At 39.5% G+C, this 23,176-nt stretch overlaps 1 protein-coding gene across 4 annotated transcripts; it reads right to left on the bottom strand.

The window, feature by feature from the left end:
* Positions 1 to 1,365: 1,365 nt before the first annotated feature.
* Positions 1,366 to 22,843, bottom strand: LOC110048810 (LIM homeobox transcription factor 1-beta-like). Of its 4 annotated transcripts, none has more exons than XM_020754587.2 (8): positions 22,460 to 22,841; positions 18,990 to 19,081; positions 15,974 to 16,184; positions 7,884 to 8,122; positions 7,257 to 7,459; positions 5,767 to 5,844; positions 5,495 to 5,597; positions 1,366 to 4,950 (listed from the first exon to the last, which is right to left on the bottom strand). In XM_020754587.2, the coding sequence occupies exons 3-8, from the start codon at positions 16,141 to 16,143 to the stop codon at positions 4,580 to 4,582; spliced, it is 1,164 nt and encodes a 387-aa protein (XP_020610246.1). In that variant the 5' UTR covers positions 16,144 to 16,184; positions 18,990 to 19,081; positions 22,460 to 22,841; the 3' UTR covers positions 1,366 to 4,579. The 4 variants fall into 4 exon arrangements, with proteins under 4 accessions (XP_020610246.1, XP_020610243.2, XP_020610244.2 ...); XM_020754584.2 differs by lacking the exons at positions 18,990 to 19,081; positions 22,460 to 22,841 and adding an exon at positions 16,278 to 16,783 and having other exon boundaries at positions 1,366 to 2,023; positions 4,627 to 4,950; XM_020754585.2 differs by lacking the exon at positions 18,990 to 19,081 and having other exon boundaries at positions 22,460 to 22,843.
* Positions 22,844 to 23,176: the final 333 nt, after the last annotated feature.

Raw genomic sequence — 23,176 nt, 5'->3', positions numbered from 1 at the left:
TGCACTCTGCACTCTGCCTTCTCCACCCGCCACTCTCCACTCTCCACTCTCCACTCTTTACTCTCCACTAGCTACTCTCCACTCTGCACTCTGCATCTGCACTCTGCACTCTGCACTCTGCACTCTGCACTCTGCACTCTGCACTCTGCACTCTGCACTCTGCACTCTGCACTCTGCACTCTCCACTATCCACACACCACTCTCCCCTCTGTACTCTCCACTCTCCACTCTCCACTCTCCCCTCTGCGCTCTGCGCTCTGCACTCTGCACTCTGCACTCTGCACTCTGCACTCTGCACTCTGCACTCTGCACTCTGCACTCTGCACTCTGCACTCTGCGCTCTGCACTCTCCATTCTGCACTCTCCGCTTCTCCACCTCGCCACTCGCCACGCTACCTCACCACCCCGCCACTCTCCATTCTGCACTCTCCACTTCTCCACCTCGCCACTCGCTACGCTACCTCGCCACCCCGCCACCTTGCCACCTCGCCACCTCGCCACCTCGCCACCTCGCCACCTCGCCACCTCGCCACCTCGCCACCTCGCCACCTCGCCACCTCGCCACCTCGCCACCTCGCCACCTCGCCATCTCGCCACCGTATGGCACGAAGTTTTTGCAGATTCTGATATTTGCAATTTTTACGGATTTTCCACGATCCGCAAAAAAGTTCGCGCAAAAAAATGTCTCCGTAAAAATTTAATCCACTGGCGAAATTATACATACAAACCTCACATGCAGAATCTTGTTGATGTCATTTATTAAAAACGTCTCTTTAAATAAAACGATGAAATTAGAACGTATGATTAACGAAAGGAAATATGAAGTCATGGTGTTCAAATTGTGTTTAGTTACAATCCGTCATTTGTGTTTTGAACTACAAGACAGGAGGTTGATGCGGCGTGAGAATCAGAATGTACCTGTTACGATATCTGTGGGAGGCGATTTGACCTATGGTAGTATTTGCGCTGAGCTCCGGATCGTGTGGTCTAGGTTCAAGCCCTGGCCGAGTTCACTGTGTTCTGTTCTAGGGCAACAAACTTTGTTCTCACGGTGCCTCTCTAAACCCAGGTGTATAAATGGATATCGGAGAATAGACTACCATCCCATCAAACGGGGTGGGGGGGGGGGGGGAAGGAGTAGAAATACTTCTCACACTTCTTATCGCTCAGTTCTAGCTATGCAAACTGGACGTGGATTTTTGATGACATCATTTAAAGGGATAAGTACCAGTGTCATATTAAATTTTAACGTTTCTTATTGAATAATTCGACCACATTTTTGTGTTCCGTCGGCGGTCAGATCAGTGGTATTTTAGTGCAAGATATCCTCAGTCCCCATTCAACACAATGAACAGCATTCAGGAATAACTTTGAATTCTTTTATTTTAGAATCTGATTATTCTGTACACAGTAATGAGAGCAAGAAATCAAGGCTGCCTTCTTGCTTTAATGAATATTATTTACACCTTATATCAATATAATTTATTATACAACTAGGAGGTCAATGTCGCTTAAATTATGAGAATAGAAGATTTATTCTGCAGTAAACCTCCATCTTAACAGCTTTCCCTTTCACACGGTTTAATTTAATATGAACCCATGTCTTGTTCAAGACTAGGGTTCCTTTCGCCCTTATGATAAGAACTCTTTGAGAATGAGATGTAAATAAATATAAAGTACATTATTAACACATCAAAGATTTTTGACCTCATTAATTCTACATTCCAAGTTTTAAGTTTCAGTCGCGAAAAAATGCAACAAACACTCCTAACAGTGACAAACATCGAAATTCTCTGAACGATATACAAACATTGTTAAGCAAACAGGTGATGAAAATACAAAAATTCATCAACTTGTTGATGAACCACCAAATTCTTACAACAAACATTAAAAGAAATGTATTGTGGCCAGATAGGAGAATTGATATATCGATCACGGTACAGAAAAGGTTTAAGACTGATGCTAGGGTCTGCAAACTGCTATAAATACACGTTGTACCAATGTGTTGCGGCATCGTCAGAATCTGTAACAAAATAATTTTTTGATATTAGGCTGATGTTTTCGAGCAGACCTCTGTTTTATTACTGAGCTAAATAAAGAACAACTTTGAATAAGTAAAAAAGGCAAAAAAATGCTCCTCGATGTGGGACATCTGACTGTATCACAAGCAAAGAAACATAAGCTGCGTCAGAAAAAGCAGAAAAAAGGCCAGGCCGAGAAAGGAAATCATTACAAAACCGTGTGTTTCGCTTCATGCGAAATTTAATATGGAATATAAAATTACAACTCTATACCTGAGACATGTGGTGCGCTAGCAGTATTTATACCTGCGAAAAACTAGGGTAGCACTCAATGAATTATGCTAATTATTTGTTACCATAACTGTCGAACGGAGTTGAAATATAGTATAAGCTAGTATATTTATATCAAATCTTGCATCAAACAAAACTTGTTGCAATGTTTTCATTAATTTCATGGCCTCGCCAAACCTTTTTTCCCCTCTTTACTCTAAATTATCAGAAGGAACTCGATTTCAAACTATGTCGAAAGATTAAAAAAAGATTGTATTTCTATTTGCCTTCGGACTGTTGAGCTCGTTGAATTGTGTTGCTTTTCCTTCAGTCATTTCTCTCGTCGATAACGATCGGGTAACGATGCAACCCAACTGGCGACTATCAAGCTCTAAAACAAGATTCAACAATTTTGCTTCCATAAATTGAAGTAATAAACAAGAGGCCTGCTCTTAAAGGGGCATTGTTATAAGCTTACAAACACATACCCAGGAATGAAAACCCTACTGTAACCAGTACAGTTTTTGACTAATGACAGTTTCTAACTAACACCTTTTTCATTTGGTTCTTATGGCATTTTGTTTCAGCAAGAAAATTAAAGCCGTCTGACATGTTAAACTTCAAGTCATATATTTGAAATGCTGAAAAAACTCTTAACTTGATGAAGTAATAAGTATGGAAAAAATCCAATAAAAGAACAGGGCGTGTGCCAAATACAAAAATGTGGTTGTTAGAAAAAAACTAACCTTGTCCTAGGTATCTTACAAAATCAGAAAATTCTTCAAAGGCTATGCAAAAGCAGTTTTCTTTTTTTTCTTCTTCTTCTTTGTCTTCTTTTCTGATTCAATGTGGAGTCCGTAGAAACGAAACTTGAAATGGAAACCAACTGAACGCGACACTCACCAGACCGCTAACGTTCATTAACTTTTTCGTTTGTTTTTCGACATCTTTATGTTGATTTATGACACCTAGTCACGTTAAGGTACAGGAACAGGTATATAATTTCTCTACAGGAGAGTTTTAATTGAGGACTGTCAACAGAGTACGCTTTAGAAACGAGGTCAGCATTCGATACTATCCACGAGAATCAGCCCCTTTCCCTGTAGACGATGTGAATAACCGCAAGTAAGCCAGAGTGAAAGCTAACGGCAACCAATCCGGATTGAAAGCCGTATGTTTTGATAAAGTATTCAAAACGTTTCTCGTTAGTATAATAGACAGTTTTCGCGTCTTGTTATCGAGTTTGACGTGTCTAGATGACATTTAGACTGCTCAGAATGCGGTGAAACGGGTTTGATGTTGGTACGCTCGTTTCGGAAAGCATATTTCTGCTATTCAAGCTTAATCCGTGTCAAGTATCTCCACTGTGGAGAGCATCTGCGGTGAAAATGATTAGCTGTTTTTCATCATTTGTGTGCAACGAATATGTGAATGAAAAAGAGAAAAAAAAGGCTTGGAAAACTATGATTAACAAGAAGTTGACAACAGAAATTCATTATATTAGACGCTTGTTTTAAGAATTTAATCACAGTGTTTGCCATACTACAAACATCGAAGAGGTTGACGCATCAAAAGGTCTTACAGAGCTGTATAAAAGCACAATGATTAACTTACGGGCAAAGTTACAAAAAAAAATTCTGAATGCAGAGAAGAGCTCGTGCTAAATTTCTCTTTCTCCTTTCATTCTCTCTGCACTAGCCACGTTTAGTCTTTAACTCTGAATTTCTCTCTCTTTTAAGTTAGTATCAAGAATTTACGATGCCGGGTCATGAACGATCTCATATGATGATATTCACCTACCTAGCACCCTTAACAATGTAAAATGTATCATGGTGGAAATTGGGAATTGGAAAATTTTCCGTGTTATCTGATGCAGACCAAGTCTGCAGATAAATTTAAGCAGCCTTAGTGATTCGACTGGCAATAAAGTCTTTGATTATATTTCTGACCGAGCTTTAGTTTCTTGCTTTTAAGTCATTTTGTGACAACTTTGCCCATAGGTTGTTCAAGAGTGATGATGTGTTTAATGTTAAATAACAGCTTTTGTGTGTAAACAGAACGAGGCATAAAATAAGTTTTTCCAAAAAAAAAAAAGAAGCGTACACAGCCGGTTTTTTAACAACATTTGCTGGGAATGTATTAAAAACTAGCATCAGCAAAAATAAATAACAACGAAATGAATCCCATATTCTAGCTTTTTGCGAATAGCAACATCGATAATAATCTAATATATTGTCTGCGACGAGAAACATTGTACAAGATACTTTTTACGTCTTAATTATAATAAATTAAAATGAATTTATCATGTCATGCATAAGTTCTAAGTGATTCTGACCATTGTGACTTGTAACGGTGGGGTATCCGCCCATATCCCCCGGGTTAAACTGCTGTTGTCGCATCAAACATTCATCGATGGCTTGTATTCCGTGTTCCATAGGCATTTCACCCGAGTCCATGTGATTAAGCGGTCCTTGGTACGGAGGTTGAAACTGGGGCGGCCCCATCATTGGTCCCATATGATTTTGTAAATGTTGGTATTGAGGTGGAAGCATTCCGTAAGGAGGGGGTTGAGATCCTGGAAGCTGTGGGGGAGGGGAGAGTGACGGAGGCAGATCTAAGCTGTCTCTGTCAGCCCGCCGTTTATCTCTCGGACTTGAAGCTAAACCAAAGAAAAAAGATCTCGTCACGTGATTGACTTTTGATTGAATCGCTCATTCATTAGAAACTCTGGGTTCACAAAGTGGGAAACGTACAAAGATGTACTGCAAGTGGTCCCGAGGGGGCTTAGGTTTAGGCTTAGGGGTTAAGGTATCACAAGGAACATCGCCATTCACATTAAAAGCACGATTTCGGCACGATTTCAAAAACGTGAAACAGGTCTCTTTACCACAAGACCATGTAAAAATATGAGTGATTTGATTTCATAGAACAGTATTCGATATCCGAAGGTGAGACTCAAGACCCCGCTTGAAGGAAAGGATCATTAACCCTGTTGAGCAGGAAAACAGATCTAAATACGGAGAATTTTAGAAAAAAGTCAGAGAAAATGTTTGATTCGGATTCCATGAAAGTTTAGAAATGACATGTAGTTATTATCAAGTTAGAGTTAATAAAAACTGAAGAATCTTGCCCCACGGATAAACGAAACATTTGTTGGTTCTACCGGATTATTGCATCGTAAGGAAAGTAGGAAGCATACTTACATTTTCCGTCTTTACTTTTCTTAAGACTTCTTTGTCGATTACTAACTCTACAACTTGCAGCCCCATCGGATTCAGGATTATTCCTTCTAGCGAGTTTTTTTATCTGTCCAGAAATATAACAATTCAATTATTGAACGCTTGATTTACTTATACAACCATTCGCGCAGTAACACATTATCTGATGAACTAAGCCAATGGTTCTGATCCCGAATGTACACAAATATTCCTTGAATGACTTCGGCAAAAACACCTCTTGGCAAACAAATAGTTACCTTAGCTCTCTGATTTTGAAACCAGACTTGAACAACACGAACGCTAAGACCTGTTTCTCTTGAAAGTTCTTCTCTAACCTTTTAGTGAGAGCAAAAAGACACAATAAAGCCATGTTAATGATGACAATATCTGGAATGGATGGAAAGAGGAAGAATATTTATGCTTTTTTCTATCACCCACTCCTCTTCTTGCTCCATGGTGTTTTGTTCTAATGTTTCAGGATGACCTCCTCTCAGAAAATTTGCTACGCTGCTCCGTGGAGAATTTGCTACCCATCTCTGTATGACATGTTAGTCCACCACAAGCTAGCTAGCTAAACTATATTTTGACAGGTAAGCCCCAGAATTCACTAACTTCATCAACAGCTATGTATGGGGGTCTATACCCTTGGGTGGGGAGAAGGACTGTGAAAGTGAAGTGTCCTTTCCAAAGACACAACACTTTGATCCAGTCAAGGGTTCCAATTCCCGGGCTCTGGATCTCGTGCCAAAAAGGGACAAGTCTGAGTAGTTGGGAAGTCAGTAGTATTATTATCATAAATCAGCATGCCTACCCTCTCTGTGTCCACAAAGCTTTACAACTGAGATTTCCCACCAACAAAATGCTTACAATTATTCCATTGGCCCAGGTTGAAGATATTATATTCACCCCGTATCCAACAAGGGCGAATGAAATAATTGTTGTATAAAATTTTTCAAGCGACTGGACGATGTGGACATTTCAGCTTGATCTAAATGAAGCGATGGTTAAAAAAGGCAGGAAAATTTGTCGCGCGGTGTTGAAGCATGTCACGAGAGCGAGCGAGGCAGTTGTTTTCTTCCGAAATTTTCTTCGCATACTCTGTAATCACCTCCAAAGTTGTCTACGCTCTGGAAAATTTTGATAAGCTACAAAAAGTTTACGACAGGACTCGGAAAAAATGGCATTGCTGAAAATGATACGCCTTGTTTAAGTCCAATGACGCAAGAGTTAATTTGTTTACACGGCTGACTGCGGATTGTGTTGCTCAGAATCGATCGAGTTCACTGAAGTATAGATTGACAAGACCTAATTGCTTTCACTAACTGAACTGTAACGAGGTGTCTGTTTTTCCTCTTCATTCTTTCGCTTTTCCTTGCCTTTTAACTCACATTTACCCAAGCCCTTTAGATTAAATGTTTCGTATCAAATTTTAGGTAGTTGAGCTAATCATGACATGTCGGAATGACATTTCGGAATGTCATTGCCTATTATTTCCAGTATTTTCGTGATAGAAAGCTTACCGATTGTGCTGCTTTCAGCCATTTTTTTCCGCCGGACAGAGCTTTTCTTCACCCCACCGGCGAAAACCTTTAAGTTAAGCGACACTTGCCGCATTCATTTTCCATATTCGGTCGAACAGAGGTACAATGGCTGGCAACCGAGATTCAGTGAACCAATCAGTACGCTAGAAATGCATTATCCGGGGTTTAGAATTCAGTAAAATCAGTTATCTAGCTAAGCACTATACCTTTCTGCAGGGTTTAGAACTAATTTCAAAGGCAGACTTGAATATTTTTCTTTGTTGACTTGTGAGTATTGTTCGTGGTCTTTTCGGACCTTTCTTGTCGTCGTTTTCATCATCACCTATAACTGATGAATCGTCAGAATCTGAATTATCTCCTTTTTCCGTTTTAGTTTCTTTTTCAGTTTTGAAACTGTTATTAATAACGTCTGCAAAGCAAGCAAAAAGAAAAAGAAACTCGATGTTAGTAAGCCTGGACGAGCTTGTAGGGGAATAAGCCCTGAAAGGGGCAAGGCAATATAACGGCACGTTTAGAGACTAGCCTCTTCTATGCGTTCGATGTTCGGTGCTCCACAGCTCACAAACCTTTCAATAAGGCTTTTTCCGAATTAATTTTAGCCCTTTCTCAAAGCGAGTCTTGGTGTCCATCCCTTCATTTGAAAATGAGATTTCATTCACACGCAAATTAAACTCATTTTCATATGAATGGTTGTGTACCAGGCCTCGCTTTCATAGAGGGGCTTAAGGCAACTCAGAAATGGGCTATTGTGCAGAGCCACTGCACATCTTACACGAATAAACAACCAACAACAAACATATATAGAAGCATGACGTTCAAAAACGTTGACTTACTTTCCTGTTGTTGCTTGTGAGGTGGGCTGCTCGACGAGCCTTTACTTGGAAGTTTTCCATAGTCGTCTTTACAATATAATTTGTTATCTTTTAAAGCAAATTCTTGCCCTTTTTCGAGACGGTGTCCACACATTGTGCAAACGAAGCATTGTATATGATAGACGTTGCCTAATGCGCGCATCACAAACTCGTTGGCTGGAATAGTTGTCTTGCAGCCACTGCATTTTGTTCCATACATCCTGAGTGACAAAAAGAAACAAAACCAATCATTACTTTGAGAAAAAGGAATGAGTAAAAGATTTGCAGCAGGTATCTGCTGTACCACTAAGAAAAGCAGGCAACTCGGTCGGTTATTAGCAAAATTGAATAGCTGCTTAGTAGATATTCTCCACTGCTATCCACGTTTGTTTGTTTGTTTTAATTTTGCCATTCATAAAGGGCAAAAAATAACGTGGTGGTTCTGAAAAAAGCCTTGGAAAGCTTTCTGTTGCGTTTGAAGGTAATTTTAATTAGTTTTGCTCGTGAAAATTTAATCCTTTTTATATTTTAACGGTATACAAACAACTTTTAAGACCCAGTGGGTGTTCGAGGGAACGTTCTTTCTTTTCCTTTATTCATTTTTGCCGTATGTGTCCACAGGGTAGGGACATTTGATCACCTAGTGCGACCCTAAGGTGGGCCATTCGAACATCAGTTTTGGCCAGGGGATGAGCAATTGACCAACTGAAGGTTCAAAATGTTCATTGCCGTGCAGTGTGGGGGAGGGATGTTGAAGTTTCGCATTGACTGATGTTGTTGTTGTTGCATGTTTATAGTGGTCAATGCGCTCAGCTACATCTAGCTGGTTCTCAGGCATGCCACTTCAACTGAAAGAAAAAAATATGTCAAATAGACATAAAAAGCTTAACATTCTCAACTGGCGGGAGGGAGACCAGTCGGCTATTTTTAAGCATGATTGAGGAGTTGAACTAGGGTCCACGGAGAATCAACTTCAGCTTAGTAGTTAGAGCGGGACTCGCACCAGTGACCTCCGGATTTCAACTCCGGCGCCCTAACCACTCGGCCACGCTGTCTCCACATTACTCCACATACATCACTCTCTGTACCTCTCTCCACCCTGGGAGGTAACCCTGCGATGGGCTAGCACCTCATTTAGGGGGGAGTGATTTTAGGCCACTGAAACCAGAAACACGAGGCTGAAATTCACACCTCACCGTACGAGACCGGTATGCAAAGATCCATAAAAAAATATAATAAGGGTTTGATTTTCTGTAGATAAATTGCTTATTTTGTATGCGAAATTAAAACTCCGACACCACTTGTTGAACGGTTTTTTTCCGGACCATATTCTAACAACACAGGTTGATTTAGTGTTCAGTACTAACGTAAAAAGCATTGAAGAAAATACACTTCATGCTCACCAGAAAAACGGTTTGAAAAGAAACAAACAAGTGCGCCCTGAGTCATTAGAATTAAAGTTGGTTTGAAGGCATAAGGAAAGTGGACCTTTCTCTCTTCAGCTATTTTCTTCTACCTATAAGTTTTCTATCTAAGCTTTCTTTATGAACCCTCCAACGAGCGTAGCTCTAATTCGCCACTGTACAAATTATCGATTCCTTGCATGTAAATAATATGGCCCCGTTTAACGTCTCACTTAAAACAAACCTGTCTCCGACCACGTTTCGGTAAACTTAGATAATGAGTAATATTTAAGCCATGCTCAGCTGCTTAAACAAACTCTTATGATATCATATCAACTGCCAGCTTGGTCTATTTGCGTTTAAATATCTCATTTTCCTGGTATTTACAGACCTGCCATGAAGAGCAAACAACATAGGTGTTACTCGAGAGAGAAAATATACCATTCTACCTAAGTTGTGCCAGTTTTGTGCTAGTTTGAGAGTTTTATTCTCTTACGATATTTTCCTTAACTTGTGAGGGATTTAGCCTGTAAGTCTTGTTTTGTCCTAATTTGTCACTAGATGTGACCGCGTGCGAGTTGCAAGGACCAGCAATTGAGTAAACAAGCGACCCATATCACCTTTTCGATCCTTTGTTTTTTGTCAACATATTGACTCTTAAATAAACTGATATAAATTAATGTTTTTCCACCATGGGTTTATGGATGCTAATAATGTTACACGTTCTGTTTCCTGTTAACCTTATAAGCAGAGCCACCATAAGATAAAATCAAAAGAAACGTCTTCTAAATAATTTTAGACATGGTTTGTCAGCTGATAAAAGCGACTACTCCGTTGATTAATTTTAATTGCAAACATTGTATTTCTAATGTTTTCTCTTCTTCGTGAATAAAAGCAAAAGGTCTACAAAGTTGCTACTCGCCTCCTCTTAACTCAATTCAAAACATAAGGCAAGGCTAAAGAAAACTGTTACCAAATTTTCCACCTACAGTCAGTGAAATGTTCCGTGATTTTATGTAAACTGTTGTAAAATATTCATGATGTTTTTAAATGCCACAATTTGGTTGAACTGTTTGAAACCAAGAGCTTTGATGAGTTTCATTTTTAACACCGAACGTTTCCGTGAGAATTTTATATCATTTTTAATGTACAAGGGGGCTGGAGAAAGGAACAAAAACCTCCATTAGTCACGCCTAAGAATCAAAACATTCCAAGGACAAGTTCCATCAGAATTGCAAATCAATGGAACACCAACATGTCGGACATCTGAGCTAAGACTAAGCATCTAAGATTTTGAACTGCAGAATTGACCTTAGATCTGTAGACGAGCGAAACACCGGAGAACAAATTAATAAGGTTCCAGTTGTTCGTTTAAAGAATCATCTGATACCTTAAACTCTGGGCTAGCAATTGATTCATCAGTTACCTCGGTGATTTTTTACGTACTTGGTCATTACTTTGGCACTGAACTGACTCAGCTGCCACACCAACCTGTGATATAGGGTTTTGCAGAAAAGATAAAAATTCCTCAAAGAAATAAAGTACACGTCTCGGTCGATAACTTGGTGACCGACACCTTTCATATAATTCAAAATTTACTTTGGCTTCCTAAACTCTATTTAGAAGTGAATGCTCAAATTTTGAGGAAAAATTAAACCGCGACATGTCAGATCTTCTTTTTCTGCACTCAAAGCGATGAGCCGCAATATTCACGAGTGTGCCTTGTACAAGAAATCATTTTACTCAAAATAAACCCTACTGATTTAGCCTCCTGAAAATTTTAGTGGTGAGCTCGCTGTGGTCTTATGAAGAAGTTCGATGTTTCAGGGAAATAGAGAAAAGATGCTCTTTAAATTGTGTGCTGATTACACATTCGAAATGAATTCACATCTGAAGACTGCCACACGTAAAACATTAAACTTGCTTTAGTTAAGCAGTGTCACTAAATACTTAACGTTTGTGTCCAGCCGGTTTTATTTAATCTTTCCCCCGGCATTACGAAAACAATTGGCACTGGTGTTTTCGTGTCAGGCCTTCCTGTCGGAAATTGCTCCATATAAAACTCTTTCTAGATTTTACTTAAACAGATGAAAGCTCTTAGATAAGTCCCTGCGTAAACATGCAAAGGTCGGCTTGGATAGTTGCTGAACATCAGGGAAGCTATTATTAGTCAAGTGCCGAACAAATTGGAGAATAGTTGAAACAATAAATAATACGCTCTTTCTCAAGTGAAAAAGCTTATTTAGAGCAACAACGATTAATAGAATGCTCCTTTAAAGATCACTTTCCCGCTATCAGCATTGAGTTGTTCAAGGTCACATTTTTGGTTTGCTTGTCGCCACAATTTCGCTACCTTGTCGGATATCTAAACATTATTGTTAGCATTATACTCAGGAGGTGAAAATCATTGCACGTTTAACTCCCATAGACATTAGCAGATAAGCAATGTTTTTTGTCCGACTCATTCAAAGGTCTTCAGATGCGGTTTGCGCGAAAGAGAGATTCGATTTCAAAACATTGGTATATTTGGGCAGGATGTCGAGTGCTGAAAACAACTTATCGATTCTTCTATGCATTCCATTAAAATCCTATCAGTATCGAAGACAAAATATCGCATTTTAAGACTAAACAAAAGGTTGCTGCTATCTCTTGGTTGTATATCACTAAACAATTCTTTGAAGGCCAAGTACCTTGGGTTATTTAACTTCCAAGGTGTGTTTTATCTATAAACCAAAACAAATGGATGCGAAAAACTTGTCAATTCACGGAAACCAAACTCCATTTTCAAGCACGTATACTTAAATCACTATATTTAGGCCGTCAGTTTTATATTCCACCCACTCAGGAATACGGCAATCTTTCAAAAACTACGCATCTAATTGTAAAATCTCTTTCCAACTCTTTAACGACGTCATGGCTCGACTCCATTACACGTGAAGTCTTTATATCTATACTTTGTCTAGTATGTAACATAGATTCTCAATTTTACAAAACTGAGAGCTATCTTTAGCGTTAAAAACAGCGTGCGATAACCTTGCTCTATCATAGGGTCACTGTAACTCACACCCAAGAAGGTTGAATATCTCAGCTGCCAAGATAACCTAAGAAAACTGGAGCAGTTTTAAATTTCTGGCCACCGGGTAAGGCATTGTTGTGTTCGAGCCGTGTCTGTATTCCGAAGCGGTTTGGAAGATAAATGTCTACATGAAACTCGAAGAAAGGGCAACAAAAACGTTCTGTGTCAAATATCATAGACACGGCTCTATAAAGTTAGGTGCAGACCTCAGCGATAAATCGGTCTTTGCAGTCAATCGCTTTACTAATCGGTTACTCAGTGAAAACAACTTTGTCGTGGAATTTTGCGATGTTTGTCTAGCAGACTTCAAAAAAAGGATAGAAGCCCTGACTCACGCGACACAAATTTACTAACTTCAAAGTCAGCAGTTGATAATGAAACGTGCTCTTAACTGACATCCTGCGGGTGAAATATTTCCTTTCCGCAAAGTTTCTCTGTTCAGTAAACAACAACTTTCTTGAGTAGAAAATTCGCAACCGCTTTAATAGGCAACGGACCAAATTCAATTCTAGTCGTCGTCTTTTCCAATTTAGAAAACCCAAGCTGATTTTTTTAGTTAGATTTTGATAGAGGCAATCTCCAGCGACAAAATTGTCGGGATAAACTATTCGGCTTCAAGAGGGAACCAATAGAAATTTTAGCATGGCTGTCAAACAACCATTGACTTGACTTGTAACACAACTCGCACCTAAACTGAGGCACGTTTTAAAAGTGAAGAAAAATCACTAATTTCATTATAAGACCGTTTGCGATGAAGAACCGAAAGATAAATAGCCCTGTACTATGAAGAGCGAAAACAAAGTTTTCGAAAATAAGACAATCCTTTTAAGCGCTAATTCAGCTTCGCCTTTTATGGCTCTGAAAGAGTCTGCCAACGAGAAATTTCCTTATCACTGAGTAAACCTTTTTTTTTAGGGACAACTGTCAAATTCAAGTACTTAAAGCTGACTAAATCTAAGAAGGGCTTTTTCGGTCGTAAGCTGATTAGCTGTTTCCATTTCTCACTGAGAATTTAGGTCGTTTGAAAATTATTTTTAGCTGCTTTCGAGTGTTTCAAAATTGTCAAAAATCTGTCATTGTGTAGATTGAGTTTGTCGCTCAAACAAAATTTAACCTTCCTATTCACATTCAAACGAAACATTTTTTGTCCTGTCCACAAAAAAAGACTGAACATTTATCGCGAGCAAAAAGAAAAAATTCATTGAATTTAGAGACGAAAATAACAAAAGAATAACCTATAAACTGCTAGGTGTGTTTGCAAAGGTCGTGTAAGGTCTAATGAATTATTCACATTTTCTTTGATCAGATTTTGTAGCGTCCGTGAATTTCAAACTTTATTCCACCCTTAACTAGGAGGATTTCACTTTGGATCTCCGTTGTTCCTCAGTACCTCTTTGTCGCGTACATCGAAGTTTAACAACATAATTTGCTTATACATCGAATAAAATAAAACAGCACTGTTTCAAGCGCTTCAAAGAAGTCGCCGATGTTTATGCCAAAGCTTTTTTGAACAGACCAACAAGATTTTCGAAAAGCAAGTGAACACATGTAGCCGTGTTTGCCGTAGCTTATAGTCGATAATTATACTAGTTTTTTTCGATTCTATATTTCCGGAGGATTCAACACCTACTTCAAGGACAAAACGTGTAGAAAGGTTGGCAAGGCAGATAACTTCAATACATCCGACGGTGTTTTCATTTGCTCATTATATATGGCCGCTTTGATGTTGAATACTCGATGCACACAAGCCAGACAAGTGTTTCATTGACAAGTATGATTTCTCTTTTGCGCGCGACAATTCCCGTCGTTTGCGGCTCCTTGAAAGTTTATATTCACACGCGTATTCGTAAAGAATATATCCTTCATTGCAATCGATAAAAAAGAGAAATCCACGTTCTGATTTTCTCGCTTGAGGTAAATCAGTAGCTAACACATTCTAAACAAATACTTCATAAGGCGGCTCCGTTTTAAGTTTTCAATATCCACGGCAACATCGTTTTATTTTAAAGAACGCAGCCGAAAAAAAAAAACCGGTCTTTGAAAGCATAGCCAGTAATATTATGCTGAGATAAATAGAAGAGCGAACAACGGCCTGGAACGAACCACTTCGCCCTAGAACACTTAATGGTTTGTGTGATTGACAATGGTAATAGATCCGTCCTTACGCAAACATTCAATTACAAAAATAAAAACTTCGCCGCTAACCGATTTTTGGAACAAATCTTCCGGACAAATGGACCAAAAACCTTTCAGACAAATGAAAAATGTCTTTATACTGATAAGTTGTACTCTTTTCAAGTAATGATAAGTAATCATTTTTCAGGCTACTAATATAACAGTAGAGTAATACACGGTGAGCTGATTTAAATGTAGCATTCAGGCATCGTTCTAAGTAACCAAAAGCGACCCAAATTGAAATCTTTCTTAGTAATTTGTCTCAACTTTACTGTCCTATGAAAAGAGCCTTAATTGTGCTCTAAGAGACAAATTTCCGCTCAGGCAATCTTGCTTTCATTCGGAATTTTATTTTCTGAGAATAAAGTAACACGGATTATATCAAAAGACTCGGCAAAATATTGAAAACAACTTAAGAAGAAGATATATTTTTTTGTTCTCCGTGTCCATTTCCACTTGTCTCGTTAGCGTTTAAAGTCGCTACGTCCGAGCACACTGAGCTTTGACAATAAATTGACTGGTAAAAGAATCATCACGGAAAAGTTCTGAAGACCTGGCTACAGCTCAAGTGAAACTCGCGAGCGCGCGAAAAAAAGAAAAACCCAGACCTCCACAAAATCAACTGTTGAAAACCCAGACGCACATTGAAATATTTAAAACATAAATGATGCCAAAAGCAGACGTATGCGTACTACAAGAATAACGGAAGACATCTATCATTTCAAGATCCAAGTTTGATTAACACATTCAAAAGAACTTCCTGTAGGCATACATTTGCTTGTAGTGACTTCGCACGTTACTACACGAGAGCGCGAAAATTAGGAGCTAAAAGTATCCGAGTTGCGTTCTGTGCTTTTCAACACGTTAATCACATTAAAAGGCGAAATAAGTCAGAAAACGCAATAATTATTCATATTTTCCAAGATCGGCAGGCGGCCTTACGCTTTAGATGTTCAAAGGAACCGATGCATAGTTAACATGTATATGTTTAGAGCTGTGATGTAAATATAATTTCGGGATGATCGCCGTGGCGGACAACTGGTGAACGAACGCCGCAACTTGTTGAGAAGCATTTCAGAAAATTTGATACCTCGATATATTTAACTGGGACGTTTAGAAAAATTATTATCACCACATTAAAAGAAATTTATTGAGAAGCATCGCCTGTAGCGACTTGAATACGCGACTAGTGCCCGCGTCAAATCTTTTGGGTCGAAGACAGATGAGGAAGCTTTGTTGATTTCATAAATTACAAGTAGCTTGAAATCAACAACAGTCCTTTTGCTCGGTAATGTATTAGGTACTTGGAGAAAAATTGTTAATTATAAAAATATTTAATGAGAACAGGGGGATGGAGAGGTCGTCATCTAACGCGACAATATTCACAACCGCCAAGTGAGGCTTGAAGAGTTACTTACTTTTCGTAGTCTGTCCTGCAGTAGAGCTTCCTATCTTTGCTGAAGCATGATCGTGATAACGTGTTTCTACATATACAGCACTGCAAACAGCTTTCATGCCATGGTTCGTCCATTACTTTCATCACAAATCGGTCCTCGATCGGTTCCTGGCAGCCCGTGCACACGCTCATTCTCCTAGTCTGACCACCATTTTGCTCACAGCTCGCTTTCCCTGTTAACAGATCGCAAAGCAACTTTGTAAAATCAAACTCTTAGCAGCAACCATCTTATAAAATTGATTCGTTTCCTCTACTATGGAACTAACCGATTATTTTGGGGCGCTTCCGGTGGCAGCTATCTTCCATAGTCATCGGGATGATATGCGCGTTCAAGTCACTGCGACTCGACCGAGTCTTTGCGGAGGTTACCTTGCACTCGTATTTCGAGATGTTTTATCACAGAATTTCTAAGCCTGGTGAGGCTGGTCAATAGTTGCAAACTCGCCACAATATTGCTGTTTGTGTAATTGTTTCTGTGATACGATTGACTTCTCTGCTTTTGTAGTTTACTATCTACAATCTGTACGAGGGGCTCCCTTCATTCCACCTGTTTGGTCGATCGGAACACAAGCTTAATTTCCTCAAGGCAGCCGAATTCCACACTGCTCGAGCGTGGTAAACATTTCGCGCGCGAACCTGAATTATCAGAAATTCAGTCGTGTTGTCTGGCAGGCCGCTCCGTTTGAAAGCAGGCCTTGCTCTATCGATTTGACACCTCAACAACTAAGCTATTGGTAGAAAGGGCGGCCAAGCGTCTTTTTTTATTGTCTTGTCCGTAATGACATGTGACAGTTTGATTGATTGTTCTGTGACCAACCGGGACCGAACAATCTGCAGTGTACACGTGCATTAAAAGGCAAATAGCACCATCGCAACGACAATTTGAAAGGGTGACTTCGTAGATCAACCTTCTATGCCGTAACTAGCTCGCTCTGGAGATCACAGATTCCAGATTTGAAAGCAGAGGTTACCTAATCGGTCTAGGAATCGAAATAATTGGTTTACAATGGCCTATTATAATACCTCCCTCAATGGCGAAGCGAAGGCACAAATATTCTCAGTGATTCAAGCTTTGCCGGAAAAATGTTAAATGTCCAATCACAACCGGGGAGAGGAAGTTTCTACTGAACCACTGTGCTCAGAACGCACGTGCAATAACCGAATGACATCCGCGCACGCCACCTGCAGATATCACCAATTGTTCACCATGGAAAAAATACCAAAAATTGGAAAACGCGTCGAAGACGATAGAAACAACAACTTGGTCACACGCAGAGAGTTTTTACAATCCTTTCTTTGAATAGTTCAGGTAAGCTGCCATTAAAAGCGCACCTAACAACGAAGATTAATTTTAAGTGGAAAATTATTCGTGTTGATTGGAGTTGCGTTATTTCTTAAGTTCGGGTGTCACGGCTGTGATTATATTGACGGCATGTTGACAGGTAGAGCTGTCGCTCACAAGTGGTTTCGCGACAGAAAGAACGCCTTTGAAATTCGATACCGCCAATTGCAGATACTTTGGCGGCTTCGAGACAATGTGAAATCTCATGGGCAATTGGCTTTGCTTTCAGGCTATTCTTTCTACAAGTCGGACAATTGAACCGCAGAAGATACGGCGGAGACTTCTACAAAACTCAAAGCTTTAGGTCAATCGAGGCACAAATTTCAATTTCATCGGTTAATTACACGGATTGGTTCCTATCCATACACTTGCAAAACCAGGGACGGGGATAAGGACAAGGCCTGGGTGTGCAGGCTTTATCTATTTGAGTACGCAGTGGCATTTATTCCATAAAATGATCATTTTGCTTCGACACGGATCAATGTTGTCGGTTTCTTTGATTTTAGCTCGTTGTTTTCTACTCTCGTGTGGCTTTCTTTTCGGCGTGGAAGGCGCGCCTTCAACGCGCCAAAAGTTTGTCCGTTTGCTGCCTATAGACGAGATCAAATTCCCTTATTCAGCTTAACAAACCCTTTTTTTGGCTTAAACGCAATTTTTTGTTTAAGCAAGAATCACATTGTAAGTCACATGTGATTGCCGGGTCTTTGTAAACGTTTCCTTTTCTGTTCGTTCGCTTGCCATATAAGTTGTATAAACGCTTTCAAAAGCGAGATCGTTGCACACTATTAATATTGAAATATAAAAACAACAAGCTCTTTGTGAATCACGCAGTGGTTTTATATTTTGACTCTGACTAAACAGACCTCTCGGTCGTTGCTTGACGGTCAAGTGAATGGCTCTAATTAAGTGGCTTCTCGTAATATTCATCGCTATAATTACAAGCCATTCATTTCTAAAGTGGTTAATACTATGGCTGGGTATGTATTATTGACAACACACGAACCATCCTTAAATGTTCTGAGCGCGACACCGATGCGTTTTCGTCTCGTATTCTGATACATTCCAGTCATAGATCGCCACGTAACTTTAATCTTATAATACTCAAGAGGTTAACCAACGATCAGTGTTCAACCCTATTGTCTCCCTTCCGTTGCTGATAACTATTTTATCGGTGTTCGCGTTGTACGGTATAGTGTTGCACTCATCCAAAGCCTCGCCGTTTATTTTCCAAAAAGGCATGCAAATATTCCCTAAATGAGATTCTTTTACCTTCAAATAGAGTATACATGTATATCTCCTTGAGAGAACAAATCATTGCGGTTAAATACACACTTATACACTCACGCCTTTAATAACAAGAGGTGTGATCCTGGCGGCAGATCTTTCATCTCTGTTTTCTGAGTTGTGACTAAGTGGGTCGCCGCCAAACAGTGTGGGTAGATGTTTGTGGGAGTAATGCGTTATAGCTTTTCTACACCTCATTCTTCACGTTGATTCTCAGAGTCAATCTAATTTCTTAGCAAAAATGCTCTCTCATTGTAAAGCAGTAATATTTCTTGAATAAATAAAATAACTATTAACCTATTCTAATCGCATTTGTTTGCACACTGCTTCAGGCAATATGTGTAAGTGATACCTGTGTTTAGTGTCGGAAGATACGGCTTGTCGTGACTTGCCTTTCACTCGTCTTGTTATTATTGAAAATCGGTTTTGTAGCTAAGTCAGAGGCTGGAAAGAAAGGAATGAAAGATAGCACGGCTAGAATTAGCAACAGCGAAAGCTGCGCGGCGTCCAAGAAATTTTATTCAAGAAATGTATTGTGTGCTTTTGGAAGATTATCGCCCGCCTGCCGAAAAAAAACTGGATCGCTAAAAATGTGCGCCGCTGACTGTAGTGAACTACACAAACAGTTGCTGCTGTAAAATAAATAGATTTTAGGAAAAAATAGTCGCGCAGAAGTTACACGATCCTGAAAGTCTCAGAAACCCACAAAGAAGTGTTGAAGGCTGTTTTCTGTGATGTCGGAAGTCAACAAGCTCAAAGGGTAATGTTATGCTAAAATTTTTCAAAAGGTTCCTTTCGTTTGCAGCTGCTTGTCGCTGCTCGTGTGGCTGTGAAGGATGAGGCAAAGTTGCTCATTTTCAAAAGTCTGTCGTCGCATTGAAACAGTGTGTATTTTTCTAGTTTAAGCGAGTACTTATGAGTGAGCGTGACATAGTTCTTTTGTAGCGACCTTAGTGGAGAAAAAAATAGCCTATTTTGCGTCAAAACAATTTTGTAAAACTTTGGTTGTGAAATACATGTAACATGTGCTCCGATTCCGATGTTTTATTCCAAGGAAATTAACAATTTTTTTTTAAAGAGCATCGCAGCTACACTATCCTACAGAAGTACAGCTAACCTGAGGGAGTCGCAGGAAAGACTTGGTAGTATTGAGTTTCAACGCTTCCTCTTGTAATACAGTTTTATTTACACATCACATATTAAGTGTTCCCAGGGAAAGCTAGTATATTCCTTTCGTTAGCTGTTGTTTCTGGCATTCAGTCCCCTGGTATTTCTTTGCCATTCTTTCCTCGCTTTCAGCTATAGAAAAATACGGTGCTGTGAAGTATTTCTAATGACATATACCCAACGAATTGTTTGCACGAACGCCTCAGAGCAAGTTTTCCGCTGAATACGGTAGGTAAACATGCAGAGAGTTCCGTTTAATTTCAGTCTCTGAGATTTAAAACATCTGGTCCATCTTAGTGTCGCATATTCAACTTAATTCTCGTCTTCCCCAGTTCAAGTCAAATTGTACTTGGTTTTCTCACTGACAGAAGTTTTCAACGTACTTCTCGTCCGAATTAGTCTTTCGTGCCATGTTGTGGTTTCCTACACTTACTCGGGAAAGGTAAAGATCATCAGTTCAAACTTTGGTATATGCCGTGAGGTCAAAGGGAGCAACGAAAATGCTATTTAAAACACGTTTTGCGTTCAGCGAACTTATCTTCAGGATAATTCTAAAATTGCATGTGGGCATGCAGTCTAATTTTATTCTTGTCTTGTGGTTCGACTAATTCATAAAGGGTCCGAAAACGAAACCTTAAGCAATGGAAAAAGTCAACCCAAGGCTTCGTAATTTTTGTAGAGTTATAATAAAGACTTTATGCAGGTAAAATTAGGATTTCTGGAATATTCTCTACTTGAAGTCTTACTAAATGCACAGTTAGCCTAAATCACAGGTGTTCTGAGGTCAACTAACAGTAATCTAAGGTTGTTTTCAAATAAAATACGTATGCAAGCATTTTTCCCTACAAGCTGATCTTGTCTGGGTTATCCTGATTCCCATAAGCTGTAAAGCCTGTAAATGAATGTGTTCCGCATGTACAAACATATTCCCTCGGGAAACTTGAGGTTTAAATCAATTTACTGCGCGCAAATCTGTTTACGTGCCCTAAGGCTGCTAATATGGCATCTTCCTTTTCTTTCAATACAGACAAATTCTTCCTTCAGCCACAAATATGCGGCTTGAAAGTCATTCTTTCTTCGAAATTTAAAGAGATTAATTCTAGTATTTTTATGTATCTTCAATCTTTTCTGCCAACAGCAAGTATCTAGATGTTAATCTAGAGAGTGCGCTTCTGAAGTAGTCTTCTTTCAAACGAATCGGTAGCCCCTTTGGGGCGGCGCTGTAAACCGTTGATACCCATCACCAAAGAGATGAAATAAAAAAGCTTCCTTTGTCCTTAAGTATTCGCAACTTCGTGTATTGACAGAAAACCACATTCGAAGTTTTTCTTTTCTTTTAACTGCAAAGTAGTTTTCATGTATGAAATATTTTTATCTGACCCCCACACAGAGGTAACTGTGCGCCATCCTGGCTGTGTCAATCAAAACAGGTTATTGCAACGATTTCTCAGCCCTTTCATAACTTTCTCTTACGTTTTGAGGAAATTTTGAAAAGGAAGAAAATATCGCCAGGTGTATATGGGTTCAACTCCACAAACTTAAGCCGTCTCCTCAAACAGATTTCGCCACTGTTATAAATTGTTTACTTTTGAGCTGCAATCTGCTCGATTGACTCTATAGAGCGGGCAAATTTCACGCCGGATTTTCCATTTTACGTGAAACAAGCTACATACGTTCCTTATTCGAATATTGTATCAACACAGTTTTTGAAATAAACAAAGAGAAAGAGTTTTCATAGAATTGACAGCTATGGCCGATGGATGACTTGTAAATGAATAAAAACTGGGGGACATCTGCAGACTGTTGTGATAAAACAACAGCGAGTGGAATTTTCTCAGAGGGAACTAGATCGAAATAGACTTTTGTCTATTTCTGCATGGCCTTGTAAGAGTTGGTTTTCCCATCGATTTTTCGGTTCTTAGTGAGATCCAATAGTCGGTGAACCTTCCTAGCGAAGTAACCTGACCACTAGAGCGCAGCAGTTTAGCATTTGTTTTCGGTTTAACGACATAAACTAATTACTATCTTGTTATAAAGGGGTATGGGAATAAAAGGTTAAGTCGATCTCTTTATAAATGTACGGTCAGTTCTTGTACAGTCGAATGGAAGGTGGCAAAATATGCTGATCAACAATGCGCGGAAACAGTGCTCTGAAATCATACTGACAAATTGGACTCATTAAGTTGGCGTATTGTGCCAATTCCACGTCTTGCCCTGACATCTTCGGTGGTAAATTTGTCTGAGTTCCGATCCACTGGTTGTCAACACCACTCGTAAGCCTGAAATATTTTCCTTTCAGAATGTAAGTTTACGCTTGGTAAAAGAAAGTTCTTAACGCCAACAATTTAGGTATTAGTAACCACTTCTGTTTGAAATGACTCGCTTTCGCATATAAGGAACCGGCAAAACTCTGGTAGGTTAGATATAAACCCAAACATAGAACCAAACCTCTTGGATCACAAATTATTTAAACGATGATATTGCGTAGCGTTTTCCTATGGGGAAGATCGTTGATTTAAATTCTCCTGGTCACGTAAACGGCGGCAAGAATAAATCCATCCCGAACTCATCTTTGTATTAAACCATAAACATCGTAAACACAGAGAATAATTTTAGCTTTACGTACAAATGGCAACAAAGTGGAGAACACTGTACCTAATACAGGGGACGCCGCCGTGTTCATGTCTTGCGGTCAGGCCAGATTTTCCGGAGTGCTAAAAGATTTGTGTACTGAACACAGCTTCTAGTTTTGAGCGTATTGAGTCAATAGAGTCACCGGATCTTCGCTTCCAGTTCCCTGAAGCTCAGCCATTCATGTCCTTATGAGGCGGGCCCAAAATCTGCCAACATCCACTATTGTGTCGCTTGAATATTCATCACCCAATTTGGTTTTCTTTGTCGGGTTTCGACACTTCGGTGCATGTTCCTCGTTGCGTATCTACCTCGAGTTATTAAATGCCCTGGAGTTATTAAACTGTAAAACCAAGAAGGGCAAGCAGGGCAAGCATTTCTTGTATCTTTCCCAGCTATTAAATAATTCACAGCAAGCAGTAAATTCGAACATTGCACGAGCATGCATAACGGTCATATGTTAATAAATCGTACGGGTGGGTGTATTTGCCGAGCTACATGGTGCCGCAGCAATAACCACTAGAAAAAGCGACCGATGGTTTATTGAAAACTTGTATTTTTAAATCCGAAACACGAGACTAAAGAAAACGAAACTTATAGGTTATGGTTTCTTTGTGACAATATTTTTGTTGAGGTTACCAACTACGGTTGAAGAGTGCTCAAATATTTTTTACGAATACGGTAGTATTAGGTAGTCTTCGATGTGAAAATCGTTCCATCGCGTTTTGCAGAAAAACTCTA

This window comes from Orbicella faveolata, unplaced genomic scaffold (genome assembly GCF_042242905.1).
Source record: "Orbicella faveolata isolate gen_17 unplaced genomic scaffold, um_ofav_v1 contig_37, whole genome shotgun sequence".
Lineage (NCBI taxonomy): Eukaryota > Metazoa > Cnidaria > Anthozoa > Scleractinia > Merulinidae > Orbicella > Orbicella faveolata.
This window is presented reverse-complemented; position numbering and strand designations above follow the sequence as displayed.

What these genes read in the sequence shown, in the direction of transcription:
- LOC110048810 (XM_020754583.2), bottom strand. Translation starts at nt 16,323, where the DNA reads ATGACTATGGAAGATAGCTGCCACCGGAAGCGCCCCAAAATAATCG. An exon ending in GAAGCGCCCCAAAATAATCG is followed by an intron (nt 16,185 to 16,277) that starts GTTAGTTCCATA and finishes ATCTGTTAACAG; the next exon opens with GGAAAGCGAGCTGTGAGCAA. An exon ending in GTTCTAAACCCTGCAGAAAG is followed by an intron (nt 5,845 to 7,256) that starts GTATAGTGCTTA and finishes TCTCACTAAAAG; the next exon opens with GTTAGAGAAGAACTTTCAAG.